Genomic DNA, 21,349 nt, shown 5'->3' with positions numbered 1-21,349 from the left:
CAACTCAATCGAATCGAATAAATAAATAATTACAATAATTATATTCTTCCGTTACATCAACGGGTCTTCGATTCTTGAATTCTTTATTCTTCGGCTTCATTCTTTGTCTCCGGGTTGGATTTCACCTTCCTTGGGATCCGAAACTTTTCCGGGCCCATCGACACGCTTTACGAGGGTTTTGAAACCCTTCGGGCCTGTTCAGAATCAAATCCCGAACTTGGGCCGCCAGTTGCGCTGGAGCGCGCTGGGCTGCGGCCTGGACGCGCGCTGGGCCGCGTCCTGGCCGTGCGCTGGGGCTCGCTGGGACGCGCTGGGACGCGCTGGGGCGCGCTGGGGAGCGCTGGAGCGCGCATGGGCGCGCTGGGGCGCGCGTTCTGGCCGATTTCTGGAAATTTGCTGGGCAGTTTTCTGGGCTTCTTTGAAGGCTTCAAACTTGATCTTCAAGGCCTCCCTTTTGATTAAAAATCAAAAACTCTAATTCTACCCAAATCCTAGAATTATAATAATTCTAATCCCGAATTAAATTACAAATAATTTATTAACGAATGAATATTACTGATCCATGGAACCATATAATTAACGACCAAATCCACCATCCATACATTCATCATCATGAATCAAAAATAAACATCCATAAATGCAAGTGCCTACTCATCACATACATACATAATTAAATATCACATATTTAATATATCAATTCTAATTATCAAATAATCGAAGTATAAATTAATATCGTCTATAGACTGCTCTGATACCAATTGCTGGTTCCCGAATCGAATTCTGGTGCGGAAGCGTGGTAACAAAAATTTTCATAAAATTTTTGACATACTCTATAGATTATATTAATTTATGCATGAATAAATTAATCACATTAATTTGCATGATTCAAGGATCAACCGAAAAAATACCTGGAAGCCGACTCGGATATTAACTTGAATTTCTTTGACCACGAACAGTCCTTGCTCCAAGCTTTGTGTTTAGAATACCAAAGGCTTCCACGTCAATTCCTTGATTCCACGTAGACGTGTGTGTGGGCACACGTGAGACAAAAACAGGTTTCATAAACACTCGAATTTCCACAAACACCAACGCATGCACGATGTGGAATTTTTGGAGAAAAATATTTTGCTCTCTTTTTCCTCTATGAGAAATTCGGCCACCACTGAGAAACTAGGGCTGAAAAATTGTTAAAAATTGTCTCTACAATTTTCTATCTTTCTCATATTTAAAGAGAAGAAGTCAAACTTCAAAATAGAATCAAATCCTTATCTCCAACTTTGAATTTGGAATAAAAAATCCCTTCCCCTTATCCTTTAAGTGGCCGGCCACCCTAGGGATTTATCCCTGTGTGTGTGGCACCTATATCAGATAGGGAAGGAAGAGATTTTATCCTTTATCCAGTAGTCCAATTTTAATTCAGATTCAAATTCAAATTTAAGTCAAACTTAAATTAATTTGAATTCTAAATTGAACAACTTATCAAATAAGTTTAAATGGATAAATCTAGATGTGTTCTAAAATTTCTATTTTGCCCTTTGTGTCTGGTAGAATTACAAGGACGACGTGGGGACTAATGGATCTATAATTCTGAGCTCCAATAAAATTAATAATTAATTAAACACTTTAATTAATTTATTAATTCTATTAATTCCAATAGTTACTCCACTATAAACTTGGAATTGAACTCTCGAAATTATAGGCATTAATTACTTCTAAACTGCGAAGTGTCCATTTGATATAGTCATTACATATAGATCAATCCTCCATAAATAATTCATAATTAGAGTCAGGTAGAATCCGTTAACCTCTCTAATTATATCTGCATCCTTGAGTACCATTGATTCTCTAATAGATAGTGATTCATAAAACACATTCATGAACCAGAGCGCTCTTACTAATCCAAGTACCGAATCAACACTCAAGAGAATTATTTATCTACTTGTTTCTCAAGAAGGAATGGATTCCATCTCGTATAATAACATTCCCAGCTACCTATTTCATTATGTCTCCAAAATATAAGGAATAGGATTCAGGGTCTCAGAATCCGTACCGAGTAAATCAAAAGACATAAATCCATAAATAGGAGTTTGTTAAGAACTCAGGATTAAGATTATCCTATATATGACCATCGGTAGACTCAATTAGAATTTCTATGCTTAACGGAAATTATTAGAAATTCATATTGTGTCTGCGTCCATGTTCCACAGAATCTCATTATGCGAAATACACTCATTCAATATCTCACCATATTAACAGTGCGGATAACACCGTTCCATTCTAAATGGGAATGACATGTATTAATAATGTTTTAATTAAAGATTCTAAACTTTAATTAAATTCATTATGAACAATTACTTTTGATTATTATCCTTAAACATTATCCTCTCGTATACAACACTTATATACCATGTTTAAGGTTACATAAATAATCAAGGAATTTTATTTGATATTCATAAAATATTCATAAATATATGCACATAAAATGATGAATAAACTATTTTATTAAATAAATAATAAATATCCTTTTATATCTCATGCTTTTAGGATACTATTCCTAACAATAATAATGGTGATACCATGTCAGGAGGCGATTGAAGGAGGTGACCCATCAACGACAAGGCCATGTTTGGAGGTGATAGAGCCCATAATGGCATGCAGAGGGGACACATTATGAGCCCACGTTGTGACATCATGGCCAAGTTGGTACTCGTGTACCTCGTTAGTACAGATTTGAAAGTCTAATAAAAAATCACAGCTAACTTTTTCTGTCATAGTTAAAAGCTCTCACATAAATCACATCTCGACTAGAATTAAAAACTTGAATCAACGTTATGGGCGCCATTAAAGGTAGCTAGAGACCGAACTCTGTGGGATAATGAAGTATTGGTTGATTGGGCACACAATTTTATTTCATCACTACTACAAATTCTAATCGATCCCAGCATATGATAAATCTTTGAGTGTATTTACACTAAGCAAAAGTGAAAAATGCAGAAATAATGGTTAAAATCTTTAATTGTACCATTTTAAAAAATAACTGCCACACATTTGAATTTACATTATTTTTGAAAAGCGATAACCTTTCAGAAAATTAAATCAAATTTAATTTAATTTAATATGAATATTCTTTCATTTAGCTCACCTAATAAGTGTATCTACAACCTTACTGTCTACACTACACGCGTCTACAAGCAACAAGAGTGTCTCTTTTGGGCACGGCAATTCATCTACCGACTCAATAGTATAGTAGCTTATAAAATGCTAGGCCACTTCATATATTTTCCACGTGTAACTAGTGAAAATTTAGGTTGTCTACTACAACTCTTTTTATTAGCTAGGTCTGTACATCGTTCGGTTTTTACACCGTCTAGTAACCGAACCGTCCGTTTTGGTTTGCTCTCCACCGGCAACCAAAAATGTCAGTTTTGATTCAGTTTCAACCTCCGTTTATCAAAATTTCTTTTGAAATAACAATAAGTCAACAACTGAAACCTTAGAATCAAAATTTATTCAGACTCAATATTTCTCATTTCTCACAAAACCACTACAAATTATAATCCTAGATTGTTAAAAACGACCTGAAATCCCTGAAATCGAAACTGAACCTATGCAAAAACGGTTCGGTTCGGTTTTAAAAACGAATTATTCAGTTTCATGTCGGGGTCGATTGAAGTCGGTTCGGTTATTGGGCTTGTCGGCCGGTTTAGGCCGGTTACGATTAATTGTGAACAACCCTCCTTCTCATATTTGCACTTGAACAACTCCAACATTTGTTTCTTCTAACTTGTCATTTTGCTTTGGAACTAAAACGAACTAACAAGCTTTAAGAAAATGCAACGCAACATTATTAACTAGAACATGATAAATTAGAGATTGCAATTGTGTCATTAACAAAGCATTGAAAAATATATTTAGTCAGTGCAAGCGGGTCAAACATTTCCTCGGCCGATGGCCTACCAAAAGCATTAAATATTATTAATTAAGGGAAGGTAGAATATTTAAGGTTTGCAACTTGCTCATTTTTGTGATGGAGATGTACGTGGTTTACGTTAAAAACTTAATAATAATAATAAATAAATAAAGAGCGGCTACAAACTAACCCTCTTAGAAAAATGTACCTTCACGAATTAATTATTTCCAAGTAATACACTTGTGGTCAAAGAAAGAAGGCACATTTCGCCACAAATTTTAAAGCTTAACAAAATGTGGCCACGGATTTAAGAGGTTGTTTAGTTGGGGGATTCGTTTTCTGATTCGAATCATAATTCGTAGTTCGCTACAGTATTTTCTCTCACAAAAAATACACGTAAATCGAAAATAATTTTAATCATATGATTTTAATCCATGACCCAAACGTCTAGCTTACCACATGTTAATACATAGTACGTGTTTAAGAACCGAGGACTTGCATCTACTTTTCTCCAATGTCATTCGCTTTTTTTTTTTTTGTTTTTTTTTTAATTTTTCCTTCCATAATAATGCGGGACCAAATATGCTCCCTTTTAAACCAAAAATTAGTTCGAGCCCTATTCTACTCCATGTCATTTATCAAAGTAGAATTGTACATTCCTAAATAATAGCTGTAGATGGTGAACATTTGTCTAACAAAGATTTAAATCTCGGTTATCGTAAACGCAAATAATCTCTACATATAAATAGTACATTAACCAGCATAATTGTTAAAGTTAGGTTTTGTACCTTATCTCTAACCATACGTGGGGTAACTTGGATATATAAATGTCAAACAATGACTCACCGCGATTCCTTGACAATGCGTATATGACACGATTGAGCCTCATGTATTATCATACGAGTCAAAAATGCGCCCTCTCCATGCGTGGCTAATTTAAAACAATAGTGGTACAAATTGTCAGGGAAAAAAATAAAGAAAAAAAGATAAAAAATTAAAAAATAAAAGTGAGAAAAAAGAACTGAAGTAAAAGACAAAAAAAAAAAAGAAAAAACTTATGCGAAAGTAGCGCAATTGAAGCTGAAATTTACAAGCATCACAAGAAAAAAAAAATATTTATGTAGGAACACAATTGAGAATAAATTAATTTAGTAAAGTAATTAGGAAAAATTAATATTTTAAATAGTCGTAAGAAAAATATTTAAATGAGATATATTTAAAAATATATAAAAATCAAATGTTAATTAAAGATGCATATAAAAAGAGATAAGGGGGGAAAAGAAGAAAAGAAAAACTTAAAAACAAAGGAAAAAGAGATAAAGCAAAAAAAAAAAAAAAAGGGGGAAAAAAAAAAAAAAAAAAAAAAAAAAAAAAAAAAAAAAAAAAAAAAAAAAAAAAAAAAAAAAAAAAAAAAAAAAGAGTAGGGTACGAAGAGTGGACCACAAAACGCCCACCCTAAAGAAGCAGTTTCTAGCTTGAGAACGCTAAACCCTACTTGATATGAAGTATGTGCTAATCGGTCACACCATTTTATTTTTAGTTTTTGGTTCATATTCTATGTAATAGTCTGTGGTGGAACCACATAGATGGGGTATCTGCCTTGACTCAATTGTTAAAATTTAAATTTTTACCCCTAAGAGTTTTCAAAACTTTTAGATATAATTCTATTTCGCAAGAAAAAATTTCAACTATGCTCCAAGTAAATAACTGAAATATGTTGTTGTGTCTCGCTTTTATCAGAAAAATTATAATTGTGCCACCACTCAATAGTTCAAATATTCAACTATATATATGTGTACGTTAAATGAAATACTATCTCTATTTTTTTTCATATTGCCGCCACTCATAACACTTTGTGTCCGCTACTATCCTAGTGGTCCTCTCCTTTCTTCTGTCTGTATCTTCTAACTTGTCATTTTGAATTGTAACTAAAACGAACTAACAAACTGTAAGATCAGAATGCAACGCAATTAGTTGGAACGTAATGAATTTAGAGATTGGAATTTTATCATTAATAGAAAACTAAAAATGCCACACATTTATATATTTATTTTATGCCACTAATAATATACAGATTATCTTTTTATAACCTGCAAGTTATCTTTCGTAACTTACAGATTATTTTTTATTAACTTACTGGTTATCTTTTATAACTTGCATGTTATTTTTTCATAACTTACAGTTTATTTTTCGTGGTGTTATAAAAATTTTGTGTAGTGATATAAATAATAGAGATGAAAAAAATAATGGTTAAATTTAAAATTTTCTCTTAACCAAACATAATTAAAACCTTAAATCTATTATACGTTTTCCGTATGTTGTTGCCACAACGCTTGAAGATTTCGGCCTCAAGATGCCTACACAACATGGTAATGGACAAGATTAGCAGCTTGTTTTCTTCAACGTGTCATCTGATTTAGTTTTTTATGACCCAATTAGTTCACATCCCATTCTACTCCTTGTCATTTATCAAAGTAGAACTGTGCAATATATAAAAACAAATTTACACATTCAAAAATAATAGTTTCTGACGGTGAATTTTTCTAACAAAGATTTAATCTCAAGTACGTTAACTCAAATAATCTCTTATACATAAATAGTAAATTATGTGTTCAAAATAACGAACAGAAAAAATTTAAATTGATTCACTCTACATCCAAGGTCATGCCACGTATCATTGGAATTTATAGAATTCATGTTCAATCTATAGATCCGGTGAGAAGATTTAATGTCTTAGAGATATAGGAATTTTCCAAGACATCGAAAAATGGTAACTGGATTAAATGAAAATAATAAACACCAGTGGCCATGAATACCAAAAATTTGAACCTGCACTTTTGAACTCTACAAATGTGAATAAAAGATGCAACCGAACAAATTCTCAAGTAAATCTTCACTCTATACTTATATTTACACCCTAATTAGTTATCTATTTGACTTGCCTTGACCAAAATCTGTTATTGGTTTAATATGGTAATCTTATTTAATTCTATGCTTATATAATATTCAATCATGAAACACACGTTTCGCTTGAAACAAATATGTTGAACTTTCAACGACCTCTACGAGACCCTAGCGTGTTTTCAAGAATGCCCTCCTCATGGACGATAGGGGCAGACAAGTTTGAACTTGACGGTGATAGTTGAGGCTGCCTCTCATCAACTATTTGAGCTTATAATTTAGAGTAAAGAAAATTATTAAGGAATAAAATAGTTATAGATTAAGATCATATTTAAGGAGATGAGAAAAATATACATGTAAGTCTCTGCAGCCTCATTGCCCTAACCCTTACCCTGTTGAAACTTCTGGTCACGCAAGTTGTTAATCAATGGCTGCGGCTGGTTTGTCTCTGGATTCATCTGTAACATTAAATCGGTGTTAGACTCAAAATATTAATATTAATATACAGTAACAAACCTTAATGTGTTCAAAATATTAATCGGTGTTGGGAATAAGATGATTGCACCTGATAGCTTACCCACTTCGACTCTTTGTGGTTTGCTAAATTGGTCTTCGATTTAGCTTGTAAGAAATATAGTTGCAGTTCTATAATGCATTTTACTATGTCAATTATATTTAAATTTTTTGTTTTTCAATTTTACTCTTTTTGTTTTTCCTTTTTTTTTTTTTCTTTTTTTGCGTTTTCCCTCTAGATTTCCTTTTCTCTCTTCTCTCTTTTTGTCGTTCGTGGGTCTGTTCTTTTTTCTCTCATCGTGGTTTGTAAATCTAGGATTTAATGTAAATTAAGGATTTACCATCAGAACAAATATTATGTTTCTTCAAAAATCTTGAATTTATAATGTAAATCTAGGATTTACCATAAGAACCCAATTTTTGTTACTTCATAAGTCTTTGATTTATACGGTAAATTTAAAACTTTACAAGTATAAGATAAATATTTTTGGTTCTGCTAAAACATTTGTACAATAAATGCAAGAGTCACCATCAAAGCACATATCGTATTATTCGTTAATCCTAGATTTACAGTGTAAATATAGGATTTATCATTATAACACAATTTATGTTCCTTTATAAATTCTGGATTTACTCCGTTTATCAAGGATAGATTAATTGTATACATGTGCCTTGAACTTTGTACCTTATTTCAACATGCCTCCTAAATTTCAAAAGGGTTTATTTCACCCTGTAAAGTCTAAAAAGTGGTTAAAAATACCCCTTGAGCTAATTTTTTTCAATAATTACATCCTGAACTATTGATTTTGTATTAACTTTCCCAATCATCTTTTAAAAAGAAAGGGGGCAAGTTGACACAAAAGTAATAACTGGGATGGTAGGTTGACTTAAAATCAATAGTTTGTGGGCATTTATAAAAATATAAGTAGTGTCACGTCATCAATTTATTAGTTTTATAAATATATGGAGCATTTTGAACTTGGGTACATATTTCAAGGGGTGAAATGAACCCTTTTCAAAGTTCGAGATTTACTGTTAGTGGATTATATTATCTTTACTAATATAACATAAACCTACTTTTTTTTTTATGTTCCGCTCGTAAATCTAAGAGTTACTCCACAGTAAATCTAAGATTTACCATTAGAACACATATTGTGTTCTTACTAAATCTAAACTTTATAGTGTAAATTCAGGATTTGCCACTAGAATACAATTTTTGTTCCTTCAGAAATTCTAGATTTACATAATAAAATTTAGAATTTATAATCAGAACACATATTGTGTTTATTCCTAAATCTTTGATTTACAGTACTGTAGAAAATGAAGAGATAAGAGAGTGTGGAGAGAGAGAGAGCCAAAGTAAATTTTAGGATTTTATTTCATTTTTTTTATTAGGGGAACTTTGGAAATGTTAATTTAGTGTAATTCTGAATTTACTCTTATTAGGCCTATTTACTAATTGCAGGTGAGTGAGGGAAATAGCAGAAATGGAGGGGGTAGTTAAAATTTATAGCAACTATTAATTTTAAGTTTAGTAAATGTCATTAAACTCTCTGATTCTCCCATATTTTCTCTCTTTTCCCCTCTCTCTGATCCTTCTTACCCGCCTGCCCTCCCTCTTTCTATGTTCTCTCTCTTGCAACCCTGTCTTTCTATCTCATCGCCCTGTATCGGCCTTTCGATCTCTCCTCGCTCATTCATGGAGATCAAATTCGCAATCTCAGATCTTATCCTCCACAACCCAGCCATGGTAAGCTCTGAAACTCCTTGCATATCTTTGCAAAGTCTGACAACAAAGGCATCGCTTGCAGAAGACATTCCCCATTCACGCTTAGAGAAAAGGATGAGGAAGGAGAGAGAGAGATTTAGGCCCCGTTCATTTCACCGATTCAAGTTTAGAATTCGAGTTTTGTTACAGTAAAAAGCTCTCACAACCAGTCACATCTAACTTTTTTACTACAGTAAAAAGCTCTCACATAAAGTCACATCTCAACTCGAATTAAAAATTTGAATCAGCGAACTAAATGAGCCTTTAAGATATTCAGTTTTTAAATTTTATCGATGCTTTCTATCTATCTTCCCCTGCGATTTGTAATCTGTGCGATCGCATGTGCGATCGCATCACTTGGTGAATAAATAATTTGTGGAAAATGAATTACTTACATAGTAAATGCTTCATTTATCAGCATACAAAATTTTATTAAATTTAGTAAATAGGGAATTTACGTGGTAAATGATGAATTTATCAGTCAAATAGAGGTTTTAATTTTATAAACAACAAGTTACTTTTTAATAACTTGACAATTTACATGGTAAATTGTTGGTTTACATAGTAAATTTTCAATATAAATGGTAAAATCATTATTCAAGAAAATATAAAAATTAAATTTGTACGGTAAATGAAGAATTTGTCATGTAAATGCAGCATTTACCACATTCACTCTGTCTCCTCTGTCTTTCATGCTCTCTCATCAACATCCTCAAACTCCATCCTCTCTCTCTCATCATCACTGAAGCTCTTTTAAGGGTAGATAAAATTTTAAAATATGCTATAAATTTTTGTTCATATGCAATTTACTAACAACTAAAATTATTATTGACGGTAAAATTTCATCAACAGGGTTACACCGGGTCTCCTCTTGGTATCCCGTTGGGTTACCGGCCTAAGATTTGATATATGCTCAAAATTATGCTGTGAAGTATTTGTGGTAGTGTAAGGAGTGTGAGAGTAGTGCCTGAATGAATGGAAGAACACACAAGATTTATAGTGGTTCACTCTGTTAATGAAAAGCTACATCCACTGTATATTGTATTGCTTTTGGACTCTTTGTAGATTACATATATCACTCTCTATTCTCAGGTTACATAGGAAAAATCCTCCCTTCTCATTCGGGACTTTGCCCCTTTTATAGCCCAAAGATTACTTCATGGGCAGTTCTTTTCTGTAGGCCTATCCACTCGAGTGGCCTACTGCCCTATAGGCTCAGACCCATAGTCTGTCAATACCTTTTGAACTGTTCACTCATCCAATTTTTTTCCCTTATTACGGCTCTGCAGATCCCCTTTTAATCCTCCATCGTCTGTTAGAGGGCGGTTTAGGGGCTTGTAATTAATGCCTGCATTACTGACATTCTACAAACTCAGAGGCAACTCCCTTGTCCACTTAGGGGCCTTTCTAGGGACGTGGACCCATGTTTATGTGGTCTGCTTCCTATACCCACACAGTATAGAGCTAGGCGTATGCCCTTCATCGGTCGACCTTATCGAGATACCTCCGATGTGAACAAGTTAAGTGGACGCTGAGCGTACAAAGGGTCGACGGTCTGGTGGGTCCCCCCATATAATCGGCCCTTTCACCGCAGGAGACTACAAACGACGACGGCTACCTGATGTGGTTTACACAGAGCCACGTGGGGCACTACCGTTGTCCGACGTGTCAGCGCACATTTTCCCACACAATAACTATTATGCCATTTACTACTTTAAGTTTGGAAAATCTTCTAGTTACAACAAATTCTCTTTACTAACTATTTATAAACCTTGGTCTATTTATTTATATTGTTCTTTTAGTCAGGCATATTTCTCTCAATCTCTCTTTTACTTATTTATTTATTGTTTTAGTTTTCCTTGTAAACTTTGGACTAGCCCGCTATTAAAGTTCCCCTTTCGGGCTGCCGAGTCTAGGCAGGTGGTGTGAATTTGCAGCTCTAGGTATTAGAGTTGGTTTGTATTTAGCACAGATTCTACTAAATTTTTCTCCTAATTCCTTTATGTGGGGGTCTAGGAGTTGTATAAGGGCCTATGCTATTGACCATTCTGGCGCTATAGCAACGGGGATTCCCTCTTTCTACATGAATTGACAAGCAACGGATATATTTATTAGTTCCACTTTGACAAGCAAAGCACAAAAAACAGAACAAAACAAATAAAGTATGCAGAAAAAGTATCCATAATTCATCAATTATTTTTAAGGTTAAGCACAATCTCATTTTGGTTCATGATTTTTAAACCCTTTTACAGTTATTAAAAACCTCAGCATATAGCAAAATACCAAAATAATAATAATAATAATAATAATAATAATAATAATAATAATAATAATAATAATAAATCCCTTTGTTCGACCTACACTAGAGAGAGTGTTCGAATATAAAAACTATTTTTGACCCACCTCCTAACAGCTTAAAATTTTAGAATTAATTGGTAAACTAACAGTCTCTAACAGAGCATGGTTCTTTATAGTGGAGAAGAAAACGTTAATACCCACAACCAATCACTAGACATTCTTATGCACATGGAGAGATTGATGGAAACCCACATCTACTTCCATCTACTTGGAACTTAATGGATTGTTTCTATAGCTTCAATTTTTTTTTTTTTTTTTTTATATTATTAGAATAAGGAGAGATAAAGAGACTGTGGTCCCCTAAACTTTTCGACCTTTACTTAATACATCACAAACTTTTAATTTTTACAAATTGCACACTGAGCTTTTAAATGAACAGCAACTGAGGTCTATTAGGTGCACAATATTATAACTAAATTGACAGTTCAAAATATTAGATTTGTGTGATTTGGTTTGAAAAATGACAAGCGTTGCCCTTCATCTGCGAATCTCTTATTTTAAACCGTTAATTTAACTTGCTTTTATATATAGGGGATGGTTTATGTAAGAGCTCACTGCCCTGCATGTAGGATCGTGAATCTCACGCTCCAGCCTGCAAAGCAGTTTCTTCTTAATTATGTTATAACTTCCTGGCTACCTGCAAATTTTTTTTTGGCTAATCGGCTACCTGCAAATTATAATATATTTGCTATTATAGAATAAAAATTAAACTAACATGCAGATCATAAGATAGTAGAACTACGTACCATACTTACATTATAGAATAAACTAGCAGCCCGAACAATTGATCGTTTATTTTGAGCCTCAAAAAGCAAAAAAGAAACACTTCATCAATCGCAAACTACTTCTTCTTATACGATCCACGACTCGTTTAGTCTTCTTCCTAATTTGTTACTAATTTTTTTAATTTTACAGAAACTAACACACGCTATGACTCACATTGCAGTACTTATAAAATCATCGATCACTTGCAAGGACGAAACGCAAACCACGTCTGAATTCCGGTCAAGAAAAGGGCTGTAACAGCGGCAATAAGAGCCAGAATCGTCCACGGGCTACTAAAATGGTCGCGATAGATTTGAGCCACCCAAGTCGCGCACCTTCTCTCGTAGTGCCTCTGTATCTTGATTTTCACATCGACGTAGGCGTCACCGCGAACCAAGTTAGTTCCTATGGCGTTAAACAGCTGAGCCACTTCCGCGTCGCTACTGAGCCGGTTCCTGAGTATGTATGCTGACCTGAGATCTTTGACATCTTCCTCATTATCGATGAGTAAATCTAGGAAGCTCAGGTACGATGTCACTTGATAAACTTTCTGGTAATTATCCGGGCACATCTCGAAGGCGACGAGGTTCAACAACTTGCGTCCCGTTGAGTCGTCGACGATCAGGGGAGGAAGCTTTAGGTGGCCGGAAAAGTAGAGAGAAGTGAAGGTTATGTCTCGTAAGGAGCTTGTCTCGCTTGGCTTCAGCTTTATTCCTGCTGCTTTGAGGTCCTGGACGTTGCGAAATGACCGTGCATAATACCTGGGGCAATTTGACGGATGCATTTTGTACTCTTGCACTAGAAAATAATTTAACATTACTAAGAATTTCAACCGATTAAACTAAACAACAAGTTCGTTATTCCTTAGTTGGTACAAATTGTACGAGTAGTCCCTAAACTGTTTAATAGGCGATACTTTAGTCTCTATTCTTTTAATTTTGACAAAACCATTTCTAAATTCTTAAAACGTTAACAATTAAGTGCTTTCCGTCAACTTTCGGATGGAGTTATTCACATGGCTTTTATGTATAACTCTTTTGTGGTGAAAATACAAAAATAGCCCGAGATCAAGACAACAACAAAAAAAAAAAAAAGAAAAAAGTAGAGCGTGCTTTAATCTGCCCACCACCTTGGTGGGATGCTGAAACAATATGTACGATTAAAGAAAAAAATAGGAGTTATTAAGTATATTTGAATCTTAGCAATAGTATGGTCGAGCGTCTCGGCGATTTCAAACTATAAGCAAATTATTGTTGTTTTACCACAACAACATCTCGTCTCATATCACATGCCTTGCAAGTGATACATACCGTTAAAAATTCAACAGAAATTGACTTGCAAACATTTTAAAAGTTTAGGAATCATTTCACCAAAGTTAAAAAAATAGAAACTAAAATTTCACCTACTAACGAATTTAAGAACTGTCGGTGCAAATTACTCTTTCTTAATTAATTGGTATATCTATTTCCTTAATTTTCTATTTAATTCAATATTTTATATTAAAAATGACAGTTTCAAAAATCCGACTTGTTATGTACAATTAAAATATGAGAAATTGTAGTAAATACCATATTTTAAAACTTAAATTAAATAAATAAAATATTTTAAAGCTATTTGAAATATATAACAATTTATGTAAAAATATATTCATTTATATTGTAAATGATTCATTTACGATTGGTAAAAAATAACTTAAAAAAAATTGTATTTACTTGAAAAAAATCTTTTTACTAGTCATAAAAAGAAAATTTACTTGACAAAAATTGTTTTTACTATTCATAAATGAATCATTTACACAGTAAATAATTTATTCACCCCGTAAACTGCTATTTATTTCAAATAATTTTAAAATATGTTATTTACTTAATTTAATTTTATAAATATACATTTAGAAATTAAACCTGACTAAGAGGGTGATTAAACCGTAAACATTTCAAAATTTAATTTTAAATCTAAAACACTCAGGTATTTCTAAACAAGCCCCGCTATTTAAACGAAATCGAGTTTTAAGAAAAAGTGAGGCGGACTTTACAAAACATAGTCACTGTTAAGATCAACATCAAAAGTCAGCCTCCGGCGTCCATAGGGTTACAACTTGTGCATACATAATTAAATATAGAAAATTAAATTACTGACATCAACCACAGTCTAGTAAAGTTTAAGATTTTACAATCCATAGTTAATACATGCCTTAATGAGTCTGAGTAAGATGGAAAATAGTCGGGCCCGAAATAATCAATCGAAACTAAACAACCTTTTCTTGAAAGATAAATAATATGAAATTCCAGATTACAGGCAATCAACAAGTAATTTAAGTAATTAAATTACTTATGACCAAAGCAAGGCCTTAACACCACCGTAGTGGCCAGTCCGGATTTCGAGTTCTGCCCCCAAGGATACGATCTCCATATCCTATCTAGGCCATCAGCGGGCTTACCAGTTCACAAGGTATCTTATCTTAAGAAAATGTTCATTAAAAACTTGAAATCAGTCCATTATGAGATCAATAACGAAAATCAAGCTATTGTCTTGAAAATACTTTCTCTATCAACATATCCTTATCTTTTGAAAACATTACTTGGCCAAAACACTTTAAAACATGCTAACATGGATATGGGAAGAATATCCTACCTCTCGGATGTCAAACTTGTGGCTAACTTTTAGTCATCCTAACATCCGCTTCATTAAAGCTTTAATACTCGATCTTCTCCACTAGCTTTATCACAAAAGCAATGTCTTAGGATATATTTCTCGTTCCTAAAATGAATTATGCTCAATCATGTTTAATTGTTTCCTATTAGTATTCCTTGACTCAAATCCAAGTTTCACGAACGATTTTTATAATTCAGTTGGGGGGTTCTTTAAAAATTAAAATCCAATTCATTGGTTTGGTTTCCTATTTAATTTCAGTTTAAAAATAAGTTTTTAAAGAAATTTCAGCAGCATGCCGGTATATATAGGAAAAATGTCAAACTTGCAATTCAAGTTCAATTTCAAAATAAATTCTCTAGAAATCATCAAAACCAGTTTCCAATCAATTCAACAAGTCTAATAACTAAAAACCCTCAAATTTAATTCAATTCAAACAACAATTGTTCAAATCCAAATCCTAACTCAAAATTATTCAAATCTAAGTAAAATTTGAAATTCTCAAATCAATAAGTCAAATTCAAGTGTGGGTTTTCAAGAAATCTTTACGTCAAAGTTATTGAAGCTTGTTTCTCTCCATTTCTTTCATTTTTGTTTTTTAATTTTTGAGAGTCTCGGCCAAACAACCGAGTAAGAGAGAGAGAGAGAGAGAGAGAGAGAGAGAGAGAAATGGCCGAAGAGAGAGAGCCGGAGAGAGAAACGGCCAGCAGGAGAGAGAGAGCCCGGAGAGGTGGTTGGCCGGCGTGGAAGAAGAAAAAAGAGAGAGAGAGAGAGAGATGCGGCGGTGGGAGAAACTAGAGGAGAGACAGAGAAAAGAAAAAGAAAGAAAAAAAGAAAGAGAGAGATAGGTCTGTGGGCTGCACTGGAAGGAAAGAAGAAAAGGGAAACGAAGAAAAGGAAAAAGACAAGAAAAGAAGAAAAAAAAGGAAAATGGAAAAATGGAAAAAAGGAAAATACATTAAAATTTAAGTGTATTTTCAAAAACTTTTTGGGTGAAATCATAAATACTGAAAATAATTTAAAGTTCTTTGATTAATTGAGAAACTCAAATTAGGCACACTAATAACTCACAGTTTAGCATAATTAAATATGTTTAATTTTAGATGGCATTACAAAACCACAAATTAAGGGTGTGTAACACCTCGATGAATTAAATAGGATTAATTATGTTAATTGTGATTTATTAGTGTGTCTAATCTGGTTTATGTAATTAATTATGTTCATTAAATGTTTTCTAATACTTAAATTAAATATTTTTAAGGGATTTAAATATTTTCAATATTCCTATTTTCACCCCAGAAGTGTACGTAGAAACTCATTTTTTGGTTTATTTTCCTAAATATCTTTTGATATTTATCCTTTACTTTTCCTTTATTTCTTTTTCCTCTCTCTTTCTTTTTTTTTTCTCTCTCCCAGCTCGTCACTCTCTCTCTCTCTTTCCCTTTTTTTCCCTCTTGTCTCTCGTTCTCTCTTTCTCTCTTCTCCTTAAATTCATTTCCAAGGGAGTATTGACCAAGAATTGAACCAAAAGGGAACCTTAAGAAGTTTTCAACATCAAAGGAAGGATTGGTGGTAAGATTTCTAAAAATCTTCTCTTGAATCTTGAATTTTTCTTTTTGTAAAACTTATTTTCAGTTTAAGTTTGATTTTGATGGTTTTGGTGGAAATCATGGTGAGATTTGGGGAAATTTAATTCTTTGGACTTGATTGGGTATTTAGAATCTGGATTTGTTGTTTTCTTTGAAAATATTTCAGAATTGAACTCGAATTTGCAGGTTTTGGCTCTGTTTTCTTCAGATTAGCCATGTCGGCCGATCTGTCCAGCTCCCACCGGTCGACTGTCCCTTCTTCACCGGACGACCGGTGGAGAACAACTTCTCTGTCACTGGTTGACCGGTCCTGATTTGTTTTAAAACCCTGATTTTGGTCGAAATTCAATGGAGAACTCAAATTAGTTTCATTTGGGGACTCAAATGAGTGGATTAGCCACATTAATCCTTGTTCTATCTTATTTTCTAGTGTGGGTTCCAATTCTCGAAGAATCATGATTGAAGTATGAAATGGTTTATGAACTTTGAACTTAAGTAAAGGCACACTTGTATGATACAATTATACATAATTGAGTGTGATTTGCTTTAGGAATAGCATAAGGGTTGTGTCCTAAGGTGTTGTTTTGTGATAATGCTAGTTGTTTTTTAATTGCTTTTAACCGTAATTTTGATCATAAAACTTCACGCATACCGTTTTGAAACTTATTATATTTATGTTGACGAATTTTTACCTGTCACTAGTGTTGTTTAAATTTTTTTTCTAAGAGCAACGCACATACATATAGGTCAGGGGGGAAAACATACACATGCACAATTTTCGAGGTGATTCTACATTCATATCAACACGAATCCGAAAATTAAGCACAACGTAATTATTTTCTTTAATGATGTATGTTACATGGGTACACTTTCATAAAACATGGATTTCATATGCTGCTCAAGGCTCGGAAGGTGTTGGTTGTCATCATAACTATACATCAATGGAACCAATCTTGCAACATTAAGACAAGCCTTTAAGAATGTCGCAGGAAGTGGATTTGGAGAAAGACACTCTTTGTTGAGGCACTTCCAAGCATCCGAAATCCTTTCAGTTATGTTCTGTCGTGCCTCTTCAATTGAAGAGCCTTGTCTTTCCTTCATGTAGCACTCCACATATGATCCATCATGGCCTTCTTGATTCTCATCCTACAATAATAAAAAAAATAATAATATATGAAAATCCAAATTTCTAATTCTCCAATATTTACGCTCATATGATGTGCATTCCAAATCACGGCTTGGATGCATAAATTTAATTTGATCCCAATTTAAATCATTGATGTGATGCTCTAAACCGTGTTATAAATCAGAAAAATTTTAAAACTTAACCCCAACAAATTTAACCTATGTTTCAAAGCACATTAGAATTTATAGTTCAAATTAAAAAAGTTTTAAAACATCACATGATTTCAAAACCGGCTTTCTCGGTGTTGCAATCGATCTCTATTCCCGCGGGTCTTTCTCAGCCTTCTTGGAATATCTCCAAAGCTGTGGAGCCAGCTTTAGCTTTCATGTCGTCTTTAGATTCTGTCGTCTTTAGCAAAATATCTATCACATGATTTCAAAACCGGCTTTCTCGGTGTTGACTATATATGAACCATACAAGTTTGGTCCCACCAGACACCAGTACGTATGTTAATACGTGGATTAGTGGTTTATCAACAACCACCATCTTGTTCTTTTGTTGATGAATTATCGTGATTTTTGCTACTTTGCGTCAATAGAAAAATGTATTCTTTTTATGTTTCGTCACTTTTACAAAGAAAAGGACACAAAAGGAAAAATTACACTTTTTTCGTTGCAGAACTATTTGAAAGTTGCATTTCATTTTCCAGGATGCAGTGAAAATAGAAAAAAAAAAACGAATATTCTTTAGACTACGATTTAAACTACATTTAAATTAGTCAAACAAAATGTGGAAATTACTTATAAAGCATCTTCTGTTCTAGAAAATGCATTAGCAAGCCACGAAGATTCTTTTATATATTTATTAATTAATTAATTTCTTTTATATATTTATTAATTAAGTAATTTCTATTTATTTTATCAGAGAAGCACGTTCTAAATTAGGACAGTACTAGCTAGCACCAAATTAGTACGTAAATTGCAAACAAATTGGTTAATTATCAATTTGGTGATATATAGGTAGGAGCTTATATAATTAACGTTGAGAATTGCTGCTGTGGAAGTTATAATCCCAGGCATTTTGTCCACAAAGTCGACGGTGTCTTGAGTTATACTTTGACCCAGTAGAAAAAATAAGTGGAGCAACACCATAGGCACTCCTGAGCTAACCACGCCGTTCCTCAAATACTCTTCTGTCTTTGGGACTTGCCCGGATGCAAACCATTTTGCTTCCACTAAAAACGCATCGCACAAAGTCGCCCACTGCGCGCAGATTAATTAGTAACACCCGAGTGAAAATGTGAGACATGGGTCATGAGCATCACAACATCTAATTCGACTTAAATATGATTCGTGATGTGATAGTTTGATCACATATACATATACATATACATATACATATATATACACATGGATGAGTTCTATAATATATGTCTAATCCTATTCAACATGAGATGTATAGTACTGCTCTCGAATAAAAAATATATACAAAATTTACCGCCTTTCTAAGAGAGTGCGACGGGTTCCATCCACACTCTTGATAGACCTTGTGGCTGATTTCATTAGTTAAATTATCAAGGGCTTTGAAGCATATCTTCATGCAGTGAGGAAGTTTCTCCACAGCAGTAATGTCCCATCTGAAATTCGATATGGAAATTAATTCATCATAATTAATGGCTAATCACTATTATCCCTGTTAATAAATAATAATTATTGCTAATTCAAACCTATTGATTGCCTCGGTGAAGAGAGTGAGTTCGTCAAGGTTCCCATAAACGTCAAAAATATCATCTATTATATAGACGAACGAAATAGGTTTTGTTAACTCAACCCTCTGCTGCGACAAGCTGGGATCTGTTAGGCATCCCGTGGACCAAATGTACCATTTAAGTGGCTGGTCTCTCGCAAATGGCAACTCTTTAGCCATACCCATGTCTCTCCACCACCTAATTAATTAAAATTTTTCATAAAGACAATTATCAAAATAAAAAAAATAAAAAAATCGCTCACCAAGACAATCACATATTGATATTAGCCAGAAAGTCAGAAGGAAGTAATTAAGCCTTTAAAGCCAAAATAGAGTCATGCAAAATTAATTAAATACTAATAAAAAAACTAATATTGATAATTCATGATCAAATAATTATCTCCCAAGCTGGCGTTATCATGAACGTCTTTTTTCTTTACGAATTTCAGAATTCTTTGACTTAAATAGGCGACAAATTTGTAGAACATTTATGTTTGTCTACTCAACAACTTTTTCTAACTTTAAAAAAAAAAAAAAAAACAAAAACTTACTGTGATATTTGAAGAATTTCCCTCTTGTGTAGGGACTGGACTTGATTGAATTCATATTTGGCAAGTTCTTGTAAGACATTTATCCATCCGTTGGCACTTTCAAAATGCGAAGTGGTACCAAAAAGGTTCTTGGCCGTGAACTTGGCCAAGGTTTTGTGGCACGGATACTCCAGTGTGTTTGCGATAGCTCTAGCCCGACGATGATCATCACCGAGGCATGTCATGGACGCCGTTAAGAGCTGACTACTAAATATCTTGGCTTCATCAAGAACATCCTCTCCTTCTATGCTCAGATGTGAAGCTTCATATAGCTCCATCAACCCGTTGATGTCTTTACCTAGCTCTGTCTTGAAATTATTCCCTTTCTTGTCCTTCAACTTGTTAAATATACCTGAAATGCACAGCACATTATGAAATTACGTTATACATATTATACCTAATTAGGATATTTTCAAGTAATTAATTGATTGATTGGTCGAATTATCGTCCGAACCTGCAGGCACGAAGTAACCTTGTTGTCTCAGGAGTCGGAAACGAAGTGCAGCGTCATGAAGGTGATCTTCAATATTATGTTTGTTATCAGTGTAATGATCAAATGACATAAACTGGTTTCGCAGAATTTTTTCGATTTCTTCCTGAAAAAGGTAATCAATGCCTAGCCGTTGGATAGCATCGATCACCTTAAGAGCCTGATCAGATGGATCTTCTCCTGCTAATAATTTGCTGATAGCAATCTTAAAGACATCCAAGTCCAGCAAATTATAATCAGCCAATGTATATGTAAATAATTAAGACAACTTTTTTCTTTATAGTGGTAAGAAAAAATACATTAAAGATCAGCCAGAAACTCACTTTGTTATTGTAAGAGTTCTTTGATAGAGAGTAGCTTTCCAAGGGAGTACTACTAGAAAGCAAACTATTATGATCATATTGGGCAACGCTCCACTTTTGTGATGTACTTGGTTTAGTAACTAGATCAATATTATTATTGTTTCTAAGGCTGGGGTTTTCAATTTTCTGATATGATCTGTTTTGAGAAACTGAGGGATATTGTTTAAAGGAAGCAGCAGAAAAGGAACAACAAGATAAACCCATAGTGAAATAAATCAGGACACAAAATCTTAGTATTAGGTTGAGGAGTTTAGAGGACTAAAGAGGGATATAATACGATTAATGTAGGAGAGAGGCCTTTATATAGAATATTGTAACCCTGCATGAAACAGTGGATTCGCCTGCCGTGTGCTTGGCCGGCAGTGAGCCACCTTAATGTATTTTTCACGTTTTAGAGCTGCGATATTAATGAAGTGTGTACCTACTTTTTCTTCTTGACCGCTGATTATAATTTGGCCCATCATGAAAATTGTTGTAAATAGTTGGTAGATTTTAAAATTATTTAAAGTAAATAGTAAATTATTATATAAATGATTTATTTATGACTGATAAAAATAATTTATGTGATAAAAAACTTTATTT

The 21,349-nt window shown here is 33.5% G+C and overlaps 1 protein-coding gene across 1 annotated transcript; it reads right to left on the bottom strand.

The window, feature by feature from the left end:
• Positions 1-17,271: 17,271 nt before the first annotated feature.
• On the bottom strand, positions 17,272-21,020 carry LOC21385024 ((3S,6E)-nerolidol synthase 1). The gene is made up of 7 exons (XM_024172294.1): positions 20,729-21,020; positions 20,370-20,610; positions 19,877-20,267; positions 19,306-19,524; positions 19,077-19,215; positions 18,620-18,841; positions 17,272-17,599 (listed from the first exon to the last, which is right to left on the bottom strand). The coding sequence occupies exons 1-7, from the start codon at positions 20,969-20,971 to the stop codon at positions 17,309-17,311; spliced, it is 1,746 nt and encodes a 581-aa protein (XP_024028062.1). The 5' UTR covers positions 20,972-21,020; the 3' UTR covers positions 17,272-17,308.
• Positions 21,021-21,349: the final 329 nt, after the last annotated feature.

The sequence above is a fragment of the Morus notabilis genome, unplaced genomic scaffold, assembly GCF_000414095.1.
Source record: "Morus notabilis unplaced genomic scaffold, ASM41409v2 Scaffold4303, whole genome shotgun sequence".
NCBI classification, from domain to species: domain Eukaryota; kingdom Viridiplantae; phylum Streptophyta; class Magnoliopsida; order Rosales; family Moraceae; genus Morus; species Morus notabilis.
Note: the sequence above shows the minus strand (reverse complement) of the source record. Positions and strands in the feature narration are given on the sequence as shown.